This window comes from Sinocyclocheilus rhinocerous, unplaced genomic scaffold, assembly GCF_001515625.1.
Source record: "Sinocyclocheilus rhinocerous isolate Xijiao unplaced genomic scaffold, SAMN03320098_v1.1 scaffold594, whole genome shotgun sequence".
Taxonomy (NCBI): Eukaryota; Metazoa; Chordata; class Actinopteri; order Cypriniformes; family Cyprinidae; genus Sinocyclocheilus; species Sinocyclocheilus rhinocerous.
Genome location: NW_015645059.1, coordinates 1,924,864 through 1,944,023, shown reverse-complemented (window position 1 = coordinate 1,944,023; position 19,160 = coordinate 1,924,864). Strand labels below are relative to the sequence as shown.

The 19,160-nt window shown below is 36.5% G+C and overlaps 2 protein-coding genes and 1 non-coding gene across 9 annotated transcripts in view; 2 read left to right on the top strand and 1 right to left on the bottom strand.

Moving 5' to 3' along the window:
• Nucleotides 1-1,320: 1,320 nt before the first annotated feature.
• Nucleotides 1,321-1,406, top strand: trnay-gua (transfer RNA tyrosine (anticodon GUA)). Its single transcript is given in 2 exon segments — nt 1,321-1,357; nt 1,371-1,406. It is a non-coding gene; the product is annotated as a tRNA-Tyr (tRNA).
• Nucleotides 1,407-2,365: 959 nt separating this feature from the next.
• LOC107705201 (dnaJ homolog subfamily C member 5-like) lies at nt 2,366-10,738 on the bottom strand. Its single transcript, XM_016508392.1, has 5 exons — nt 10,334-10,738; nt 9,285-9,407; nt 7,204-7,417; nt 5,303-5,477; nt 2,366-2,740 (listed from the first exon to the last, which is right to left on the bottom strand). The coding sequence occupies exons 2-5, from the start codon at nt 9,389-9,391 to the stop codon at nt 2,655-2,657; spliced, it is 582 nt and encodes a 193-aa protein (XP_016363878.1). The 5' UTR covers nt 9,392-9,407; nt 10,334-10,738; the 3' UTR covers nt 2,366-2,654.
• A 3,705-nt stretch (nt 10,739-14,443) lies between these two features.
• LOC107705260 (high affinity cAMP-specific 3',5'-cyclic phosphodiesterase 7A-like) overlaps nt 14,444-19,160 on the top strand; it is a 44,187-nt gene continuing 39,470 nt past the window's right edge. For 5 of the 7 annotated variants that reach the window (XM_016508475.1, XM_016508474.1, XM_016508473.1 and 2 more), the window contains exon 1: nt 14,444-14,640. In XM_016508475.1, coding sequence (XP_016363961.1) covers nt 14,467-14,640 — 174 coding nt within the window. In that variant the 5' untranslated portion in view covers nt 14,444-14,466. Of the gene's footprint in view, nt 15,522-19,160 lie in introns of all 7 variants that reach the window. The other 2 variants (XM_016508477.1, XM_016508471.1) reach the window with 1 other exon arrangement.

The window sequence follows — 19,160 nt, the reverse complement described above, 5'->3', positions numbered from 1 at the left end:
TTTTGGGTTCTGTTCGCCGTTCGTTGACCTTCGCTAGCCCTAGGATTATTGTGTCTTGCCCGCCATATACCCGTTTGCCATTGTTCGACCCTGCCTGTGTTTCTGACCTCTCTGCTTTAATAAAGCTTGCACATGGATCCGCATGTCTCACGTCTTGTCAGCCCCGTAACAGACACGATGTAAATAAGATATTATTTGCAGTTCTGAGCTCCAGCTGCATTTCGCACGTCATCAGTGACGTCATTTGCCAAAACGCTATTGGCTAATTTAAAAAGGGGGCGGGGCTGCTCGATATGTCCCGCCCTGTCTTCCTGTTTCAGGTGAAATTACTTCACCACATAGAACAACACTGAGTGTTTCAAGCGATTTCAAGGCACTTCAGGGGACCTTTAACAATACACATGTAGTCGACAGACAGATGGCAGCACGACTGTCCTTGGATACTTTGTCGCGCAGGCCACGGGTTCGAGTCCATCCCGCGGCGTGTGACTTGTTTCACATGTAACTAAAATTCCTCCATAACGCACAGCAATGTAGCTCGAATAGTGTTGCAGGGGAAATTTGTCGGCGTATTCCCGTTTTCTGCGTCTTTTTCGCTTGCGTGCTGGGGCATAAAGATTAGGCCCTTTCCTGCTAGCAGCCAGCATCTGAGCTAATTCCCCATCTTGCTAACCCCCATGAATATCTCCATGGATGTAAATAATTATGATGGTACTAGCGTCATCTTTAGTTGTATTTCTTTTATATTAACATTTAGCAGACGCTTTTATCCAAAGCGACTTACAAATGAGGACAATGGAAGCAATCAAAATCAACAAAAGAGCAATATGCAAGTGATATGACAAGTCTCAGTTAGCTTAACGCAATAAGTAAGTTAACAATTAAAAGTTTTTTTTTTCATACGCAAATTTCCTCTTATTAGTTTTATTATTACCATGTATTAATGCATCCAACATTTTTCACTTTGTTAGCGTAACGTTATCTGTAGGCTAATGTTGAACATTCGGTTACATTATTTTCGCTTTTCTGTTTTGTTATTATGAAACGATAATGTGTCGATTGCTAGCGTAAATTACGGGTTTTTGCTTTCTAATCAAATCGGAGAAAAATTATATATATAACGTTATAGTGTAGAAATGACACGTTGTCAAATTAACGTCAAAAACCAACGGTATTTCCTGGTCTTATTTTACAGAAATCTGCATTGTGAGTAAGTTACTTGTTACATTTTTTATGTGCAATATAAGTGTATTTATTATACTTACTTTTCACGCATTTTACCTTATAAAAAGCTCAAGATCGAGCTATAGAGTATGGGCTCCTTCGATAGCTCAGTTGGTAGAGCGGAGGACTGTAGAGGAAACACTGTAATCCTTAGGTCGCTGGTTCGAATCCGGCTCGAAGGAAACTTGGTTTTTGTTTCTTTTCGTTGTTTTAAACGAACATTCAGTAGAGTTCAAGCATAAAATGTTCCTTCAATTGCAAACAAAAAGTCAGAAAACAACCCAAATGGCTGGCTCTGTGCACATTATGTTGCATTAAGATTTTGTGAAACAAGCAATATCCTATCTATATTCATATAGAGTACTGTGCCAGAGCAAATAAAATGTGTTATTTAAATGATTTCGATATCTACAGTTAAATACACAACATAAGATTGGCCCCTCTGTATTAATTGTGGCCCCTTTTGTGCCCCCCAGTTGAAAAAAATCCTACAATCACCCCTGGTTATTTGAAAGCACTGTTAAATGTACAGAAATATCTGCATTTATATTTTGCATAAAACAAAATATAAATGCATAAAACAACTGCATATAATATGCACTCCAAAAATTGGCCTAAATTTAGAATTTATGAATTTGATTTGCATATGACATTTCACACGACACACTTTTAACATAGACAAACTAATAAACCTATTGCGTTACATATTTGTCAGTCATACATAAATGGAACAAGTAAAATTTCTGTAACAGTACTAATAAATGTTAATACTAGTAGACTTTTAACTCTTTAGACTGTTTTAAATACTAATAGACCGATGTACATATTTATAATCAATAAATCAAATTTCTTCCCATCTCCCATTGCAGGTAATTGAATATTCCACAGCTATATTTTAACCATGTTCTTGGATGAATTGTTTTCACAATGAATAACTGGATGAATGACTGACAAATATGTGTCACATTACGTTTATTAGTTTATGTTAAAAATGTCCAAATGGATGAAAATTTTATATGGAAAATTTAAATACAAAAATCTTAAATTTAGGGCCTGATATCTTTTGAGTGTACATAATATTATTTAAAGGAGAATCATTCATCAGTTTTTATCACATTATCAGTTTTAATTCCACATGAAGCATAAGAATAATATAATATCTGTTATTTACAGACAGCATGGCTAAACAAAGCTTAAGAAGTTGAGTATTTTTAGCTTTCTCAGTCCTAACATAAACAGTATATTGTAAAAGACACCAATGTATTCAAAAAGAATTTTAAAATTAATATCTATCGTCACTTTTTTCCATTTAGGTATACGTTCTGTGTCCATCACCGATCAGCTGGGTCTTCTCACTAGTATATTGTAAAAGACACAAATGTATTCAAAAAGAATTTTAAAATTAATATCTATCGTCAATTTTTTTCCATTTAGGTATATGTTCTGTGTCCATCACCGATCAGCTGGGTCTTCTCACTAGCATTGGTTGGCTGCATCACAATCGGAGTGTCGCCATCTGGAAAACCAAAATCACAGGTAAAAGAGGTCACATATGTTCAATATGGAATATACAAGAGGTTACACCGTCTAATGCCATGCCATTTCACACTCCTAATTGAACTTCCTGCTGAAATGAAAAGTGTTTTGTACGCTCCAAGGACGTCCCAGCAATCTGCCGTTAGCCTGCCCCTGCTGGCTGCGCTTTTCTGACCTCATTGAGCTGGCTCAGTATCACTGGTTTGAAGGGCAGCCCACTGTCCACTGGCTTACCTAATGCTGAGAGTTTTCTGATTCGAAGACCACAGGGGTGGATTTTTAGAGATTACTTCAGCAGGATATGAAGTCTAGGAAACATTATTGTAGGAAACATTAATATGAATGCTATGAAACAGACAAAAATATGTTTTCAGGTAGCCTAAAAAGTCAGCTGCCAAAATATTACAATAGAATAGTTTTTACATGGTACACTAATATATATTATTTAAAGGGATAGTTCACCCAAAAATGAAAATTCTGTCATTAATTACTCACCCTCATGTCGTTCCAAACCTGTAAGACCTTTGTTCATCTTCAAAACACAAATTAAGATATTTTTGATTAAATCCGAGAGCTTTCTGACCCTCCATAGACAGCAATGCAACTGGAATGTTCATCATTTTTGTTTTCTTTGCACACAAAAAGTATTCTCGCAGCTTCGTAAAGTTACGGTTGAACCACTGATGTCACATGGACTATTTTATGTTTCTGTGCCTTGAACATTCCAGTTGCATTGCTGTCTATGCAGAGTCAGAAAGCTCTCGGATTTCATCAAAAATATCTTAATTTGTGTTCCGAAGATGAACGGTCTTACGGATTTGGAACAACATGAGGTGTGAGTAATTAATGACAGAATTTTCATTTTTGGGTGAACTATCCCTTTAACGTGTAGGTAACACTAAAAGAGTAATTTTCAAAAATTTTAGACACTACTTCAGCAAGATATGACTTCAACAGGAGTCTATGAAACATTAATTTTATTGTTTTTTTATAGTTACACTAATATAAATGTTATCAAACAGACAACAAAATACACAGTAAAAACATATATTCAGGTAACCAAAAAATAAAAAATCTTAATTAGTTGCGAAAGTATTATTGAATATGACTAATACAATTATTTTACACGGTAGAGTAATATATAATTAATATTATTTAATGTGTAATGTGGTGCTAGACTAATATAAATGCTTTGAAAGACAATAAAATACACTGTTAAAAAAGTATAACCTAAATTAGCTCAAATATTATTTAATATGAATAATAAAATTATCTTGTGTGCTGTGTGTTCTCAGCTTGTCTAGGTTAATACAAGTCAACTAAAATGGAAGCACAAGTCAACTTTGATTTGTCCACAGTGTATTTTTACATAGACGTAGCTTGAATCTAATATAAGACAAAACAAGGCTTTTTTTTTTTTGTCTGTACCATCTTGCGTGCTGCCTTTCAAATGCAGGGAAAGAAAACATTGTTTATTTTTATTGTGAGAATGCTATAAAAAACTAGTATGCAAACACACTTTGAGAAATGACTCAGACTGTAATTATCACTTTTGTGAGAGACTGCAGCACAAGATGTAAAAAACCTCCTACAGCTCACTGGCAGAACAACAGCGTATTATATCCAAACATCTGGCTCAGAAGTATCAGCTATTTATTTTTGTAAGTAGGATGAGTTATTACGTTAGTTGAACCTTCTTAAAAGCGCTTCCCTCAACTTATAAGCCGTGATCTGCTACATCAAAGCTTGCTGTTCTTTTTAAGTATTTAATACATGTTTTTAATTAGAAAAGTATCATATAAAGCTATTTCGAAATTCATTTTAGAATGATCCCGTTGCACAATATATAATATTTCAGTCTTTATAAAGTCTTTCCGCTTTCTATAGAACAATCTATTTTGAAGATTAACATTTAAGACATTTAGAAGATGCTGTTATCGAGAACAAAATGTGATGCAGTCATTTTGGGATGTGCTTCTTTTAACCATTTTCATCCATTTTTTTTCTGGCTGTAGAGTGACTGAGGTGTGTTCTGTGCTCTTATGCTATTTCAAAACGGAGTGTGACCACCTAAAGAACACGTCAGCATGTCCTTTTACCTCTCTCGTTGTCCGTACGGATCTGCTCCTCCAGGTCTTCGGGAGACACATAGAACTCCGGGTCCTCTTCTCCAGGTGTGTGCGGTTTGCACTTCCCACAACAGCAGTTGAAACAGCAGCACAGACAACAACAGAAATAGCAACCTGTCAGCAAGCCACAGATGGCAAACAGACCCTATAAATGAGAATGTTCAAAATCAGACAGTTATAAAGTCTTTCCGCTTTCTATAGAACAATCTATTTTGAAGATTAACATTTAAGACATTTAGAAGATGCTGTTATCGAGAACAAAATGTGATGCAGTCATTTTGGGATGTGCTTCTTTTAACCATTTTCATCCATTTTTTTTCTGGCTGTAGAGTGACTGAGGTGTGTTCTGTGCTCTTATGCTATTTCAAAACGGAGTGTGACCACCTAAAGAACACGTCAGCATGTCCTTTTACCTCTCTCGTTGTCCGTACGGATCTGCTCCTCCAGGTCTTCGGGAGACACATAGAACTCCGGGTCCTCTTCTCCAGGTGTGTGCGGTTTGCACTTCCCACAACAGCAGTTGAAACAGCAGCACAGACAACAACAGAAATAGCAACCTGTCAGCAAGCCACAGATGGCAAACAGACCCTATAAATGAGAATGTTCAAAATCAGACAGGCACACAGTGTCAGGGTTTAGTTTAGATAAAAATGCATTCAAAATATCGACATTACAGCATCTGTTATATAATATTACTTTCGAAAATTAAATAATTTACTTATATATTTATATAATATATATATTTAATAATATAACATGCATTTTATTATAATAGCAAAAACAGTATTAGCAATAGAAATTGCTAACACAAATACTATAATGTAAATATAAAATATAACTATTTAGTGAGTAGATGCATTTATATAAATTAGGATAACACTTTATTGACTTGTTCATTTTGCAATAATATTCTATGATTTATCTTTCAGAGTTAATATTACAATATTCGGTCTCATTCTGTCTTTTTATACACCTTTACGGATAACACTACAATTGGGTTCCATTAGTCCTGATAATGAGTAATACATTTGTTATAGTGTTTAATATTCTTTGTTAACATGACATTGTAATTGTTCACTGTTAGTTAGCTAAGGTCGATTAAAAATTATGAACAGATACAACTTTTTAAATTAATAAATGTATAAGTAAATGTTGAATTGTTTTTAAAAAAGATTAATAAAGGCTTTAGAAGTATTTTTGTTAGTCCATGTAGCTAATGTAAACACATTTTTGTTATAAAATAATATTAAAATACAGTATTTAAACAGTTTCAAATACATACAAAAAACATACATAATTAGCTGCAAAAATATTATTTAATATGACCAATAAAATTATTTTTTAAATTGTAGACTAATATATAATGTAATTAATATTATTTAAAGGGTTAGTTCACCCAAAAATGAAAATTCTGTCATTAATTACTCACCCTCATGTCGTTTCAAACCCGTAAGATCTCTGTTCAACTTCAGAACACAAATTAAGATATTTTTAATGAATTCTGACAGCTCTCTGACCCTCCCATAGACAGCAATGATATTACCACGATCAAGGTCCAGAAACATAGCAAGGAAATCGGTAAAATAATCCATGTGACATCAGTGGTTCAACCATAATTTTACGAAGCTACGAGAATACTTTTTGTACGCAAAGAAAACAAAAATAACGACTTTATTCAACAATACGTCTCCAGCCATTGTGGAGAATATCCACTGAACGTAAACAGCGTATGCTATACTGTGTCAGCTGTGTCACGCGGATACGTTTTCTACATTGTTTACGCTTTGATTTGAACGAAAACAACGTATCCGCGTACGGTGCTGCTGACACAGAACAGCATACGCTGTTTCCGTTCAGTTGATACTCTCCAAAATGGCGCTATAGTGTGACGCGGAGGAGACGAATTGTTGGATAAAGTCGTTATTTTTGTTTTCTTTGCTTACAAAAAGTATTCTCATAGCTTCGTAAAATTACGGTTGAACCCCTGATGTCACATGGATTATTTTACCGATCTCCTTGCCATGTTGCTGGACCTTGATCGTGGTAATTACATTGCTGTCTATGGAGGGTCAGAGAGCTCTCAGAATTCATCAAAAATATCTTAATTTGTGTTCCGAAGATGAACAGAGATCTTACGGGTTTGGAACGACATGAGGGCGAGTAATTAATGACAGAATTTTCATTTTTGGCTGAACTAACCCTTTAATGTGTAGATTACATCAACAGGAGTAGATTTCAAGGGTCAGGTCAGGCAAAAATTGTTCCCTAAAGTGCTAATTTTTAATATAAACAAAAAAAAAGGATGATACCGCACCTTTGCCCACCAGCTGGAGAGCATAAAGTATGTGTTCACATTCTCCTCCCCAAACTGCTGCGACACATACAGACCCAGGGAGCCATACTTGTCATAAATGTTCCTCTTAGTGACGTCAGACAGCACCGCATGAGCATTGTTGAGCTCTTTAAATTTGTCAGTGGCATCGGGGTTCTCTGGGTTCTTGTCAGGGTGATATTTCAAAGCGAGCTTCCTAAAATAACAAACAAAAAAAAAACAGGCGAGGACATTTAAAAATGAAAAATGTATTCGAAAAACTGACTGCTAAGAGCTGCACCAACCTGAGGATCATATAGAAGTCTTAGGAATGAAAATGTAAAGAAGTTGTTGAAAGACACTAAGATCAATGTAAATGTCAGGAAGTATATTTAAATGACCTTAGAAATACAGAATCTCTGCGAGAATGTGCACTTTGTCTTTTTTCTTTGTATTCCCCTAATGAGAGTGACATAAAACAATCATTAGCTTAAAAAAGGAAACACAAATACTTCTGGACTCGCACACAGTAAGAGGAGACTCATTAACATGTGGCAGTTTAAAATGCTGTCTGTCTGTTTGATGATCTCAGCAGGGTGTGATCTTTTGCGGCTAGCTGTCTTATGCGCACGCTGCTTGACCTGTCTATGTGTCAGCAAGACCGCAGACCCCATTAGTGCCTCCAAAAGCTCCTCGGCACATGAGGGGTGGTGAAGAGAGGAACGTCACCAAGTCTGACATTTTTCCCATTAGAACCAGCAGTGCATTGCACATGTCTCTGTCTCTGACTCAGTTCAGGTCTGCTCTGAATGAATGGCAGCATGTCCAAACTCTGCGCAAACACTCTTCAAAAGTCTCTGCAGCAATAAGGAAGAGTTTGACATGTTATAATGCTGTGAAATGTAATATCCTTAAGCTCAAAATGGTTGTGGATGATCAGATAGCAAACTATAAATATTTATGGTATTTGTAAAAGGCGTGGAGTAGTATAAATCTATTAATACAAAAAAAAAAAGCCAATAATTTTAATTTTAAAATCATTACATGAAAATAATCTCTATTTTTTTTTTTTTTTTTTGCTGAACCAAAAACAAACTATTTAATCTATAATTTATTATGCTCCGAGTACGCTTGCTTGTTAATTTTTGATTAAGCCTATGGCGTCTGCAAGAGTTGTGATGATTATATATTCATTAACAGCAAACAAGTGCTGTTAAAATGCTAACCATTTAAATGCCTCCTTGAACAACGTGTAAATTAGAACAATTAGACACTATAATTGTTGGAACATCAGTATGGTGTTAGAAATGAAGTTGTCTAATGAAGCTCTCTGACATCTTCGTGTTTTAGCATACAAGACAGAAACAGCACAGGTTGTGCATAAATTGCAGCCTTGAAAAACGGGTGCTGTGTGTACATTAATGAGGAAAAAAAATTAACTTAAATGATTTTAGCAAATGGCTGCAATATAACAAAGAGTGAAAAATGTAAGGGGGTCTGAATACTTTCCGTACCCACTGTATATATATATATATATATATATATAAAGCAGCCACAGAAAAGAAAAACTATTTACTTACATATACATTCTCCTATATGTATGACAAAGAATGAAGCTATGAATTTTTTCTCCAGGTTTTCCCAGGTTGCCCTGCTCTGCTGCAGCATAACGTTTTGTTAAACCAACTGACAAGTGAAATCAACACGTTATGGTGTAAGCGTCAAGATATTACCACCAAAGGCAAGGTTGGCACGTTTCCATGGAGCTATGTAAATTATAGTACAGAATCATTCATGCACACGTCGTGCACCCCTGAACATGCTCTTGTATCTAAGATTCCTTCATCATTCCTGATCCCAGTAAAATAAGGGATGCCATCTGTTCAGCATAATGAATATTTTAGTTTTGTGGAAGTCATGTTATATTCATGCAGCTCCACTGCAACTGAAGGCTGAGATTATAGAGGAATGAGTCGCAGTTTGGCACTTTCTCTATCCTTTGCTCCCTTGTTCACCCCAAGTAGAATCCAAACTTCATACAGTAAATGCACCTTGGGACAAATAGGTTGTGAATCACATCTTACCTGTAGGACCTCTTGATGTCATCATGAGTGCAGTTCTTGTCAAGGCCAAGAACCTGGTACAGAGCCTCTCCTGATGTGGACAGGGCCCGTTGCCTTTGTTCAGCCATGATCTTAAACCATTACCTTAACATCAAAAGAACAAAGAAACCGTTAATAAATTGGAGAAGACAGTAGGTCAGGTACAGTTGTCCTGGGTGGTGAACAAGATACAACCTATAGCTAGCAGTTTTTGGTTCCCAGAATGTTTATGGAATGGTATAATGGTTTAAAAATTTAGGTTGTCTAGATTGTAATCTAGGTTGTCACAAAAACAAAAAACTCCCTGCAACATTCGGGGAAGGTTAGCTCTTGGTTATAAAAATAAGACCTAAAAATAACCATTAGGGAACATTCTGAGTTGGTTCACTTTAGGTTGTCATGAAAACATCCCTGCAACATTCTGGGAAGGTTAGCTTTTGTTTATAAATCTAAATCCTAAAAATAACCATTAGTGAATGTTCTGTGTATAGGTTCCCTTGAGGTTGTCACAAACAGTGTAAAAAAATGTTCCAATGTCCCAAAATGTCCCAATGTTCTGGGGAGGTTAGCTTTTGATTTTGATTTTTTGACAAAACATTCCCAGAACATTCTTTTTTTGTTCCCAAAAGGCAAACAAATGGGGAACGTTCTGTGTTTGCAGGGAAATGACGTTTGGCTTGAGACTTACGACGTCACTCTTTCCACATCAACCCAGACCTGGTTGACTGTTTATTTACATGTGTTCACAAGCAATCTCTCTGTTTATAAGAAAGGACATCCATTGGAAGTATATTGCAGAGAATATATATACAAACAAGAGTTTGACATGGATTCTCTGATAACCTCCAACCCCTGAATAATTCCATCTTTTGCAATGAGCCTTCATAGAATATTAACTAGTTCTAATTATACATATCTAATTATATCTCTGTTGAGCTTTACAATGGCTGACTGCAGAAGTAAGAAGCCAAAAACTGCTATTACTAGTGCAATACTGCTCCAAATCCCACAGAAGATCATTATTTTCTTACCTGTTAACAGACTCCAAACTTAAGTCCTTCTCCAGGGCAGGTAGACAGGCTAATGGAGTCAGATTCCTTCTCTGAAGGTGAGTAGATTACTGAGGAGATGAATTATACATGGAACTAGTCATGAGCTCAGGTAACTTCAGGCCAGTTTAACATGGTTACCAACAAGGTTCATTAGGTTTCAGTGCCTGGTGCTTGAGCAGAGAGTGGAAGCTTTTGATGGAAGATGTTTGATGGATGAAGGATGTTATCTGCTAAAACCTGCACGATGAGGACTGGAGAGGATAAAAGGTTAGGTTTTATGTCTATACAACTTTTTAGCTAGAGTCTTACATTGTGTGCGTGCATGAATGCCCTCGATTTGATGCATTTTCTTGCTGATGCAAGATCGCCATCTTGTGGTGTCCTTCTGCAATTGCTGTTTTCAATACCATTGCGTGACAAACGTAGTGACGTCTAAATGCATATTCAACAAAACTACACTGCTTGTGCAAAAAACAACAACAAACAAATAAAAAAAATTAACATAAATAAAAAAGTCTTAGAATTAGTCGGGTCTAAAATAATAAAAATGAATGTCCAAAATGAACAGCGTGACCTCCACATTAACTCACGTCAGAGAATGTGCGCATGTTGTCAGCAATATATTTCAGTATGCTAATATGAACAATGTTATTCATATTTTGCTACTGTATATCGAAGTATACTAAAAACCGATTTATTTTTCAAGATATTTGTGAACAAACTGAAGTGTTTGTGAACTAAACTAAAATGAATGTTTATGCTTTATTACATTTTAAATAAATACAAGACAATGCATAAAGCTAGAATACTAGTACAAAATTTGTACTAAAGTTATGTTTTTAACATGAATTATTTTGTAACACTAAAGGAGTACAATAGTAATGTAAATTGTATGATGAAAAAGTGACCAGACCAGAGATGCCGTCAAACATAATTTATATATAACGTTATCCACACATTTTTGTTTGTTTGTTTTCTCACAAATATAGTATGTTTTAAATCATAGGTTTTCAATCTATTTGTTAGACCCCCAAATAATATCATGCTTGTGCAAGTGACCCCCATCCTACAATTTATAAGGCAGCTATATATTTTCTTGTTTAAACACCCAATTTATACTGTAAAAACTGAATATTATGAATTTGTGTGAAATAAATTTATTTGAAAGAAAATATTTTCTACTCACAATAGTACCTTTAGATGTAGTATTTATTAATTTAAGTCAAATGTTATTATTTTTATTTTTATAAATATTCTTCTTCTTTTTTTTTTTTTTGTAAACTTTTCCCCAGACCCCAGTTTAAAACCCCTTGTTCTAAAAGCAGGGTAAAAAAAACAACAACTAGCACTTACCTTGTATCACCACAAGATGGCAACTGAGCACAAGTTTTATTCTACAAGCAGTTAATGGGAAAAACTTGCATACTTGTTGTATAGATAGTGTTTTAATCTACAACACTCTTTTCACTCACCATTTTTAAAATGTCAGTCAAGTGCAAAAAAGTCACATTTCTACATCTATTTAAATTATACATAGAAATTGTATGGAAAAAAGACAGAACTGTCACATTCACATATCTTTTTCTTCTTCTTTTTTTTCAAAACCACATGCAGCAGTCAAAACAACGGGGACGTCACCAGTGGGCCGGGTGACATCAAGCAGCGGTATCAATTATGCCGGCGCTCCCCTTGTTTATGGTCACCTGATGACTGCTGCATAGCACAGGGTCGCATTGCAAGTGGATACATGGAGTCTCGAGGGGAATTAGCAGGTGTGCTGCTCGCCACCCCTCATCATTGTCTCCTCAGGAGGCTGTTCCTGCAAAGCATGTCTGCCTGGGGAACAGCATTTGTAGCAAACTAAGCCTCAGAAACAAACCATTAATGAAATGATTGCCCCTCAGTCAGGAAATGTGAGACTCCCAAATGAGCAGCACGCGGGGCCAACGGTAGTGGACGGGAAGCGGTCCTTGACACTGATTAAACGGTATTGTAAAAGTAAATTAATGAACAGATCCGTTAATAACTACACCGGCAGATATAGGCATGATGCCAGACATCTTATCTTGTTAAGTGTGTTGTGTTTGCTTTCTCTGTTTAGTCCCAGTGTTTAAGTCACACTAACACCAGTAATATATCACCATAGATCAACAATGCATGCAAAAAATAATCTCAAAGGTTTTGTATAATATTTCCAAGAGGTTCTGGTGTGCACTGGGGTAAAGCACTCTAGTAATCTGTGTGATTTGGCAGTGTATATTCAGGATGCCTAGAAACGGATTAGGACTGCATGGTCTGGGGTTTGGTTGTGCAGAATTGTATTGTGAGCAGTGGGGAGGGGGTGGGACGGAGCAATTATACTCACTACTGGCATATGGCCTTTGTTGCCATGGCACAGTTCACTATTGTCCCCTGGTCTCCAGCAACCCAAGTTAAAACATTTGACAACATTGCAAAGCTTTACGACTTAAATTGAAGAATTTAAATGACCCAGAGAGTGGGTTGAACTTGCACAGAGTGGGTCGAGCTTGATTATTTTGCTTAAATGTCTGCTTATGTGATTGCAAAAGAAAGGATAATGGTTAGAAAATGGCTCTACGCTTTTAAAAATAAAGGTTCCAAAAGGGGGGTTTTGCAGCAATGCCATAGATGAACCATTCTGGTTCCTCAAAGAACATTTCAGTGAACAGTTCTTAAAATAACTTTTTTTTTTCTTAATGTGAAGAACATTTATATAATAATCTGAAGAACATTTTCCACTATAAAGAACCTTTTGTGCAATAAAAAGATTCTACACTCTTAAAAAATAAAGGTTCTTTATTGGGATTGATGGATCCATGAAGAATCTTTAACATCCATGTAACATTTCCATTGTACAAAAGGTTCTTTATAGTGGAAAAAAAGTCCTTTAAATTATTCAAATGCTCTTCAAACTATAAAAATGGTTATTTTAAGAACTGTTCATTGAAAGGTTATTTGGTGAACTCAAAAATGGTTCTTGATGTTAAAGTTTATTTATGGAGCCATAGAGAACTAATAAAGAACTTTTATTTTTAACAGTGTATAGTATACACTGTATACTATTTGGCTCACACAATTACCTTGAGGATGAATTTCAGTTAGTAAACCTAAGTGTAGGCTATATTTTTTCACATTAATATTTTTGTTGAAACTGTAGCAGACCATAAGCCTTAGTTCATGATTATGACTTGCGTTTCCAGCAAATTGTACCTCAGCACACAATGTGATACTTAGAGACTGCTAGTGACTATGTGTTGTCATGCAATTATCTGGTAATGCCTGACAACATGCTTATTGTTTAAACTTACAAAGTTCTCTGTGGTACGCGCTTATGTCTTAAGCAAACAAACACTTTAAAGGCAAAACTGGAAGAAAGAAATTAGCTCATGTGTAATATACATACTGTGTAATATACTAAGTGTAATCACACTCACAAAAGAAAAAAAACTTTTCTTTTGAGCATTTATCCTCTTAAACCTGGCATTTTATATTACGAACATTGTTGGCTTTTTGACAAATTGCTTCTGTTCCTCTTTGTAAGTCTCTTTGTATAAAAGCGCCTGCTTATATTACATGGATCAGTCATAGGCCTACAGGTACGATAACATGAACATTACATTTCACTGGATTATGTATACATTTGATTGCCAGGTTTCTTTACCCTGCTAAAAAAATCAGCTTAAACCAGCGTACGAAGAGTGAAATGGTCTTTTAAAAAAAACAAAAAAACAAACAAAAAACACGTTTACTAGTGGGTTTTATTATTGAGAGAAGTTAACAGTGGTTCATTGCTCACGAATAACTGGATGACTCATACCGAGAAAAGGTAATCACTGGCAATGATGTAGACCGGCTGCAGGGCAAACCCCGTTGTAGTGGAATACCCTTATTGAGGTCCGTACAGTCAGTGAACGAGTGCATAAATCAGTCTTGAAAGCAGCGCCAATGAGATTAGCCGGTTCAAAATCGCTGCACGGTGTAATCCAGTGGGAACGGGCGTTACATGAACTGCTGCGCGCCTATTGGCTCAGAGAGACGAGGACGTTTTGCGAACGCTTTCTGTACAACCCCATCTCTTTCGCAGGTGGTGCATGTTCGGAAACAGCTTGCAATGTTCAGGACTAACTGAGACTGTCGTATGTAATAAGCGTAATTTATTTCCCGTTTTGCGTTTTCTTTTTAACACTGACCGAACAGCATGTGCCAACACACGCACGGCGTGGTCGCGGGGCGTGTTTTTATTTCACCAAGGCCACTTTCTTCTGGTTAATATACAGTGCTGCATTGAGTGTGTGCTGAATTACGGGTGCCATCTGTGTGTCTGCATTTAGAAAAAATGAGAGAGGGAGAATAAATGTTCATGCATCGCAGAGCTTGAATGAAACCCGTCGCTAAACGGATAGAAGTTCACGTACATTTATTTATATATTCGCCAGATCTCTCTGTTTTCTCCTCCAAGCATCGACATCAGGGTTTGAAGTGGTCATGCCTTTTGTTTTAATTTGGGAGACGAGACTGCGGAGCCATTTGCACGATGATGATGATTCACGACTGGACGGAGTTTAAAAAATGAGGAAGCATTTTTTTCTAAAGATACTAAAAAGATAGAGGAGAGGCCTCATCGTCCCACAGGCCGTGGTCTTTGCATGGGAAAAGGGAGAAGAAAGGAAGAAAAAACGAGCCTGATGAATAAAAATCGAGTGAAATGGAGCACGAGACACGCGCGTGGGGAAATATGGACCATATCAATAATGACGGCGGTGTGCGCGAGAACCAGATCGATCCGAACAAAATGAAGCACTTCGCCTCATGAGCATTTAAACTGATATTTTTTATTTGCAATTTAAAGGAGAGGGAATTCCCGTGCTTTTTGAGAGTTGCAAACAGCGCCCAAGTTCCGTGCAAGTTCTCCTCTCCGCCTTCTTGTGATTCCTTTGATTATTTTACTACTTTTTTTCGGCGGGTTTGAATTATTTTTGATCCGGATCCATAGCGTTGATATTATTCAATGGAATTATGTTATCAGTTACCGGTTTTGCCTCTAGACAGGCCGGTTCCCAAACATGTTCTCAGCCGGAGGGGAGCCATTAGTTTCAGCTCCAGTTCCTCTTTATTCGGAGCCCCCGACCCGAGGCAGCTGTCACAGGTAAAGAACAAAACATTCTGGCTGTGTGTCAAAACCTAGCGAGCTGCCTACCTAGAGAATCAGACGCGCGTTCCGAACGTTGGTTCGAATAATTTCGGAGCATTCGGAACTATTCGAATGTTCGGAACGCGCCAATGTTGCTCAAACATTTTTCATGCTGTAGAAATGGAACCGTTCTGGTTCCGATTTACTAGAAGGATTTATCAATCTAGAATGTTCTATAGATTTAGTACTTTTGAAGAAATAATTGGAGAAAGGAAATGTAGCCTAATTCAAGTTGCTTTTACTGCTCTATTATCAAATGACTTTTTAATGAATGATAATAACACATTTCATCCAGTTGTTAATTTATTTTAAAGAACACCGCAACAAAATTCATAATGTGTATGTATAACTATTAGTTGTCATATTAACTATTTAGTAACCATAAGTCTCAGGTATCATAAGAACAGAATTACTGCGAAAGTGATTAGTGAGTCTGTTTATTTCAGCAGCCATTCAGACTGATTAGTGCTTTTGGTTCACTAAAAAGAACCGGATTGTAAGACTCATTTTATGGGTAATCGGATTACTGTATGTTTCGTGATGAAGATTCAGACTGTTTTAGCAAAGTATACACATTCGTGAATTGTTAACAAAACCGAACCTCTTAAAAATCTTCCAGTTCCGGTATTTTTTATTAATGAAACCGATTCTTGGTGCTCACCCCTACTATAGGTAGGCTGCTCGCAAGGTTTTGAGACGAGGCCCAATTTCTGTCCATGCTCAATTATTCTTGTGCTTGTTCAGGGCCTTGATTTATTTACTCAGAAGTCCCCAAGTGTCAGGGCTTGACAAGAGACAGCGTTATTTTCCCTAATTGTCTGTTGTCGCTGTCATACTGCGGTGTTGGCAACACAAAATATGTTTTGTTGTCCCTTTGGGCCACATGCTGACAGTCTTTTCAGGCTGAAAGTGTGTCACTCTCCCCCTCACACACACGATGTTTGAATTTGTTGGGGATTCTCTTGGACAGCCCTCTTGCAACTTGTTACTCAGTGTCCTTTGGGGAGATTTTAGGTGTTTCTCTGCTACTCTAACAAGCTGAATGATTCATATGGTGTTTTTAACCCTGTAAGCCTGACGTGAAATTATAGTCAGAAAATACTATGTTTATTAAATCCTTTGTTTAAACAAGCTTGTATATGTGTATGTTTTGTATGACATTTGATGCATCAGTCTTTCATGGCTCATATAGTGAGAATATGGAGCTCACACATGTGAAGGAAAATACCTCAGAGATCCAAACTGAACAAAATTATGCAGTTTGGTGCTGATGTTATTTATATGGACAAAAAGATAGAATTTTGGTGGCTTGTAATGTAAATAAATGCATTTTTATGACAGTATAGCAGACTGCTTACATAATGCATATAAATATCAGTTGTTGTCACTAGTTTTATGATTGAACTCAGTAGTTTTTATTGTGGGGGCAAAACATATACTGCAGTGCAATACAATGATGATGCAATGAAGAAGCCTGTTGTATCATGTTTCATAAATACATTTTAACATGATTTGTCTAAAAAATATGGATGGTCAAGTAAATCTAAGTGATACAATACATATGTAACATGACCTAAAGGTGGATATTTTTAGAATTATAATAAAAGAAATGAATTCAGAAAATGTAGATGTGTGTGCAACAGGTTTTTCAGCAAAGTTTTGATCATGTTCATAATTGATAGGCTTTAGTAATTCATATATGATACAGTAAGCTTTAAAGGGTTAAGTAGCATTTTATCTCTTTCAACCATGTTGAAACAGATATAAAGTGTTGCATGCTTTTTAAAATAAATATAAAATGAAGCAGTAAAACAGTTGCTTACACATTGAGTAATATAATGCTTTCATGTGCTAGATATCGAGTATAAAGGCGGTGCATACACTTTTAAGATGAACTGTATTCTGTCATCGGCCCGTACTGAATCTTTAATGAGAGATAACGCATATCTCCAGGTCAAAGGATTGTCACTCACTGTACTTGATAAAGTACATGATAAATTTACTAGTCTTGCAGCAAGCTCACACAGTAAGAGATAACATGCTTAGCTAGTGAAAGAAGCCCTGCAGGGCTTCGAGGCCCAGAATTTAAGATGTAGTCAGTCAATAATAAGGGTCATGTCACCAAGCAACCGCTTGTATTGGGAGTTAGATTAGATAACCCTTCTGTCCAGAGTGTATTGCCTCAACTGCCCCCTGGTTGTCTGAGTCTACCAGATGCTATCAGCATCTCTTAAGTCAATCATATGCAAATGTATTTGGCTACTGCTTTTCTAGTCAAACTAGTGATTGCTGATTGGTTGGAATTGTTATAAAGAACAACAATAACCGCATTAGCATTGTATCATAGATTTTATGACTCTCTCTCCATCCTTACAGGTGTTCTGCCAGCGGAATAATTGTTTCCCTTGGTTTTTAATACAATTTTGAGGTCCACTGGGAGTTTGACCCAGAATGCATTGAGACCTATTTGCCTCTCTTAATGGCATTGCTTTGGCAAGCTTTGTGCAAAAAGCATTTGTCCCTTATCTCTGTCTGTTATGTTGCATGCATGAAAGCCCAGCAGCTACAACCGCCTTCTCTAAAAACACAATGCCTGACTAAGTGCCTCCCAGAGAGCTTGCTCTGAAATCCACCAAAGCTCTGCCTGGATTTTCACTGGAATTTCATCCGTGGGTGGAATGTTGGATAGACCCGGAGCGGCTCTTCTTGGCCCTCGGTCTTGACTAGACTTGTGCCGGTATTTGGTAATGCGATCGTAATAAAAGCATTAGCAATTAATCGCAACATGAAAATTTGATACCGGCATATACATAGTCTTGACAAGTCCAGGCCTTTGTGCTCCCTCCGTATGGTAGGGCCATGTATTTGGGATTTCTGTAGTGACGAATAAACTGGTCACATTCGCCAGCTTGTTCCTGACCCAGCTTGCAGTGCAGCCACTAGCTATGTAAAGATGAGATCAGCCAGGTCTTGGATTTGTAGCCCAGCTTTCCACCAAGTTAAGGTCACCATTTCTAGTCATGTCATATGTATATTCAGTTTAAATGATTCCATACTTTGTTAAATTACTTGAAAATCTCAAGTGTTCTTTCCTGCATTGATGTTGGCTTTAGTAACGTCACATTCATAAACCGTGCAAGTGGCTATTTCTAGTCATTGGCTGTTTGGTTTATTTGATAGGCTAGTAATGTATAGTGCAAGATGAGTCATCAACATTTTAGCTCTGCTCATCTGAAAGACAGTGTTATAATTATATTTTATATGTATAATATTTATTATCAGTAGTAGTAGTAGTAGAAGTAGGGCTGGGCGATATGTCAAAAATATCTTATCGATAACCACCTTAAAAAATATTGCGATATCCGATAATACCATCTACCCATTGATTATAACAATTGTAGCGTTGTTTTTAAACTTGTAGTCAAGCAATAACGTAGGCTATTTGATATTTATCATACACGACTAAAATCATGCAGGGATTAAAAACGAATTCTGAGCAAAAACTTTAAGTTTTTTTTTTTCTTTCTGGTAGCCTATTCGGAGGTCTCTTTTGGCCCGTTTTTAACTAAATAAAAATAACTGCTTTATTTAGAA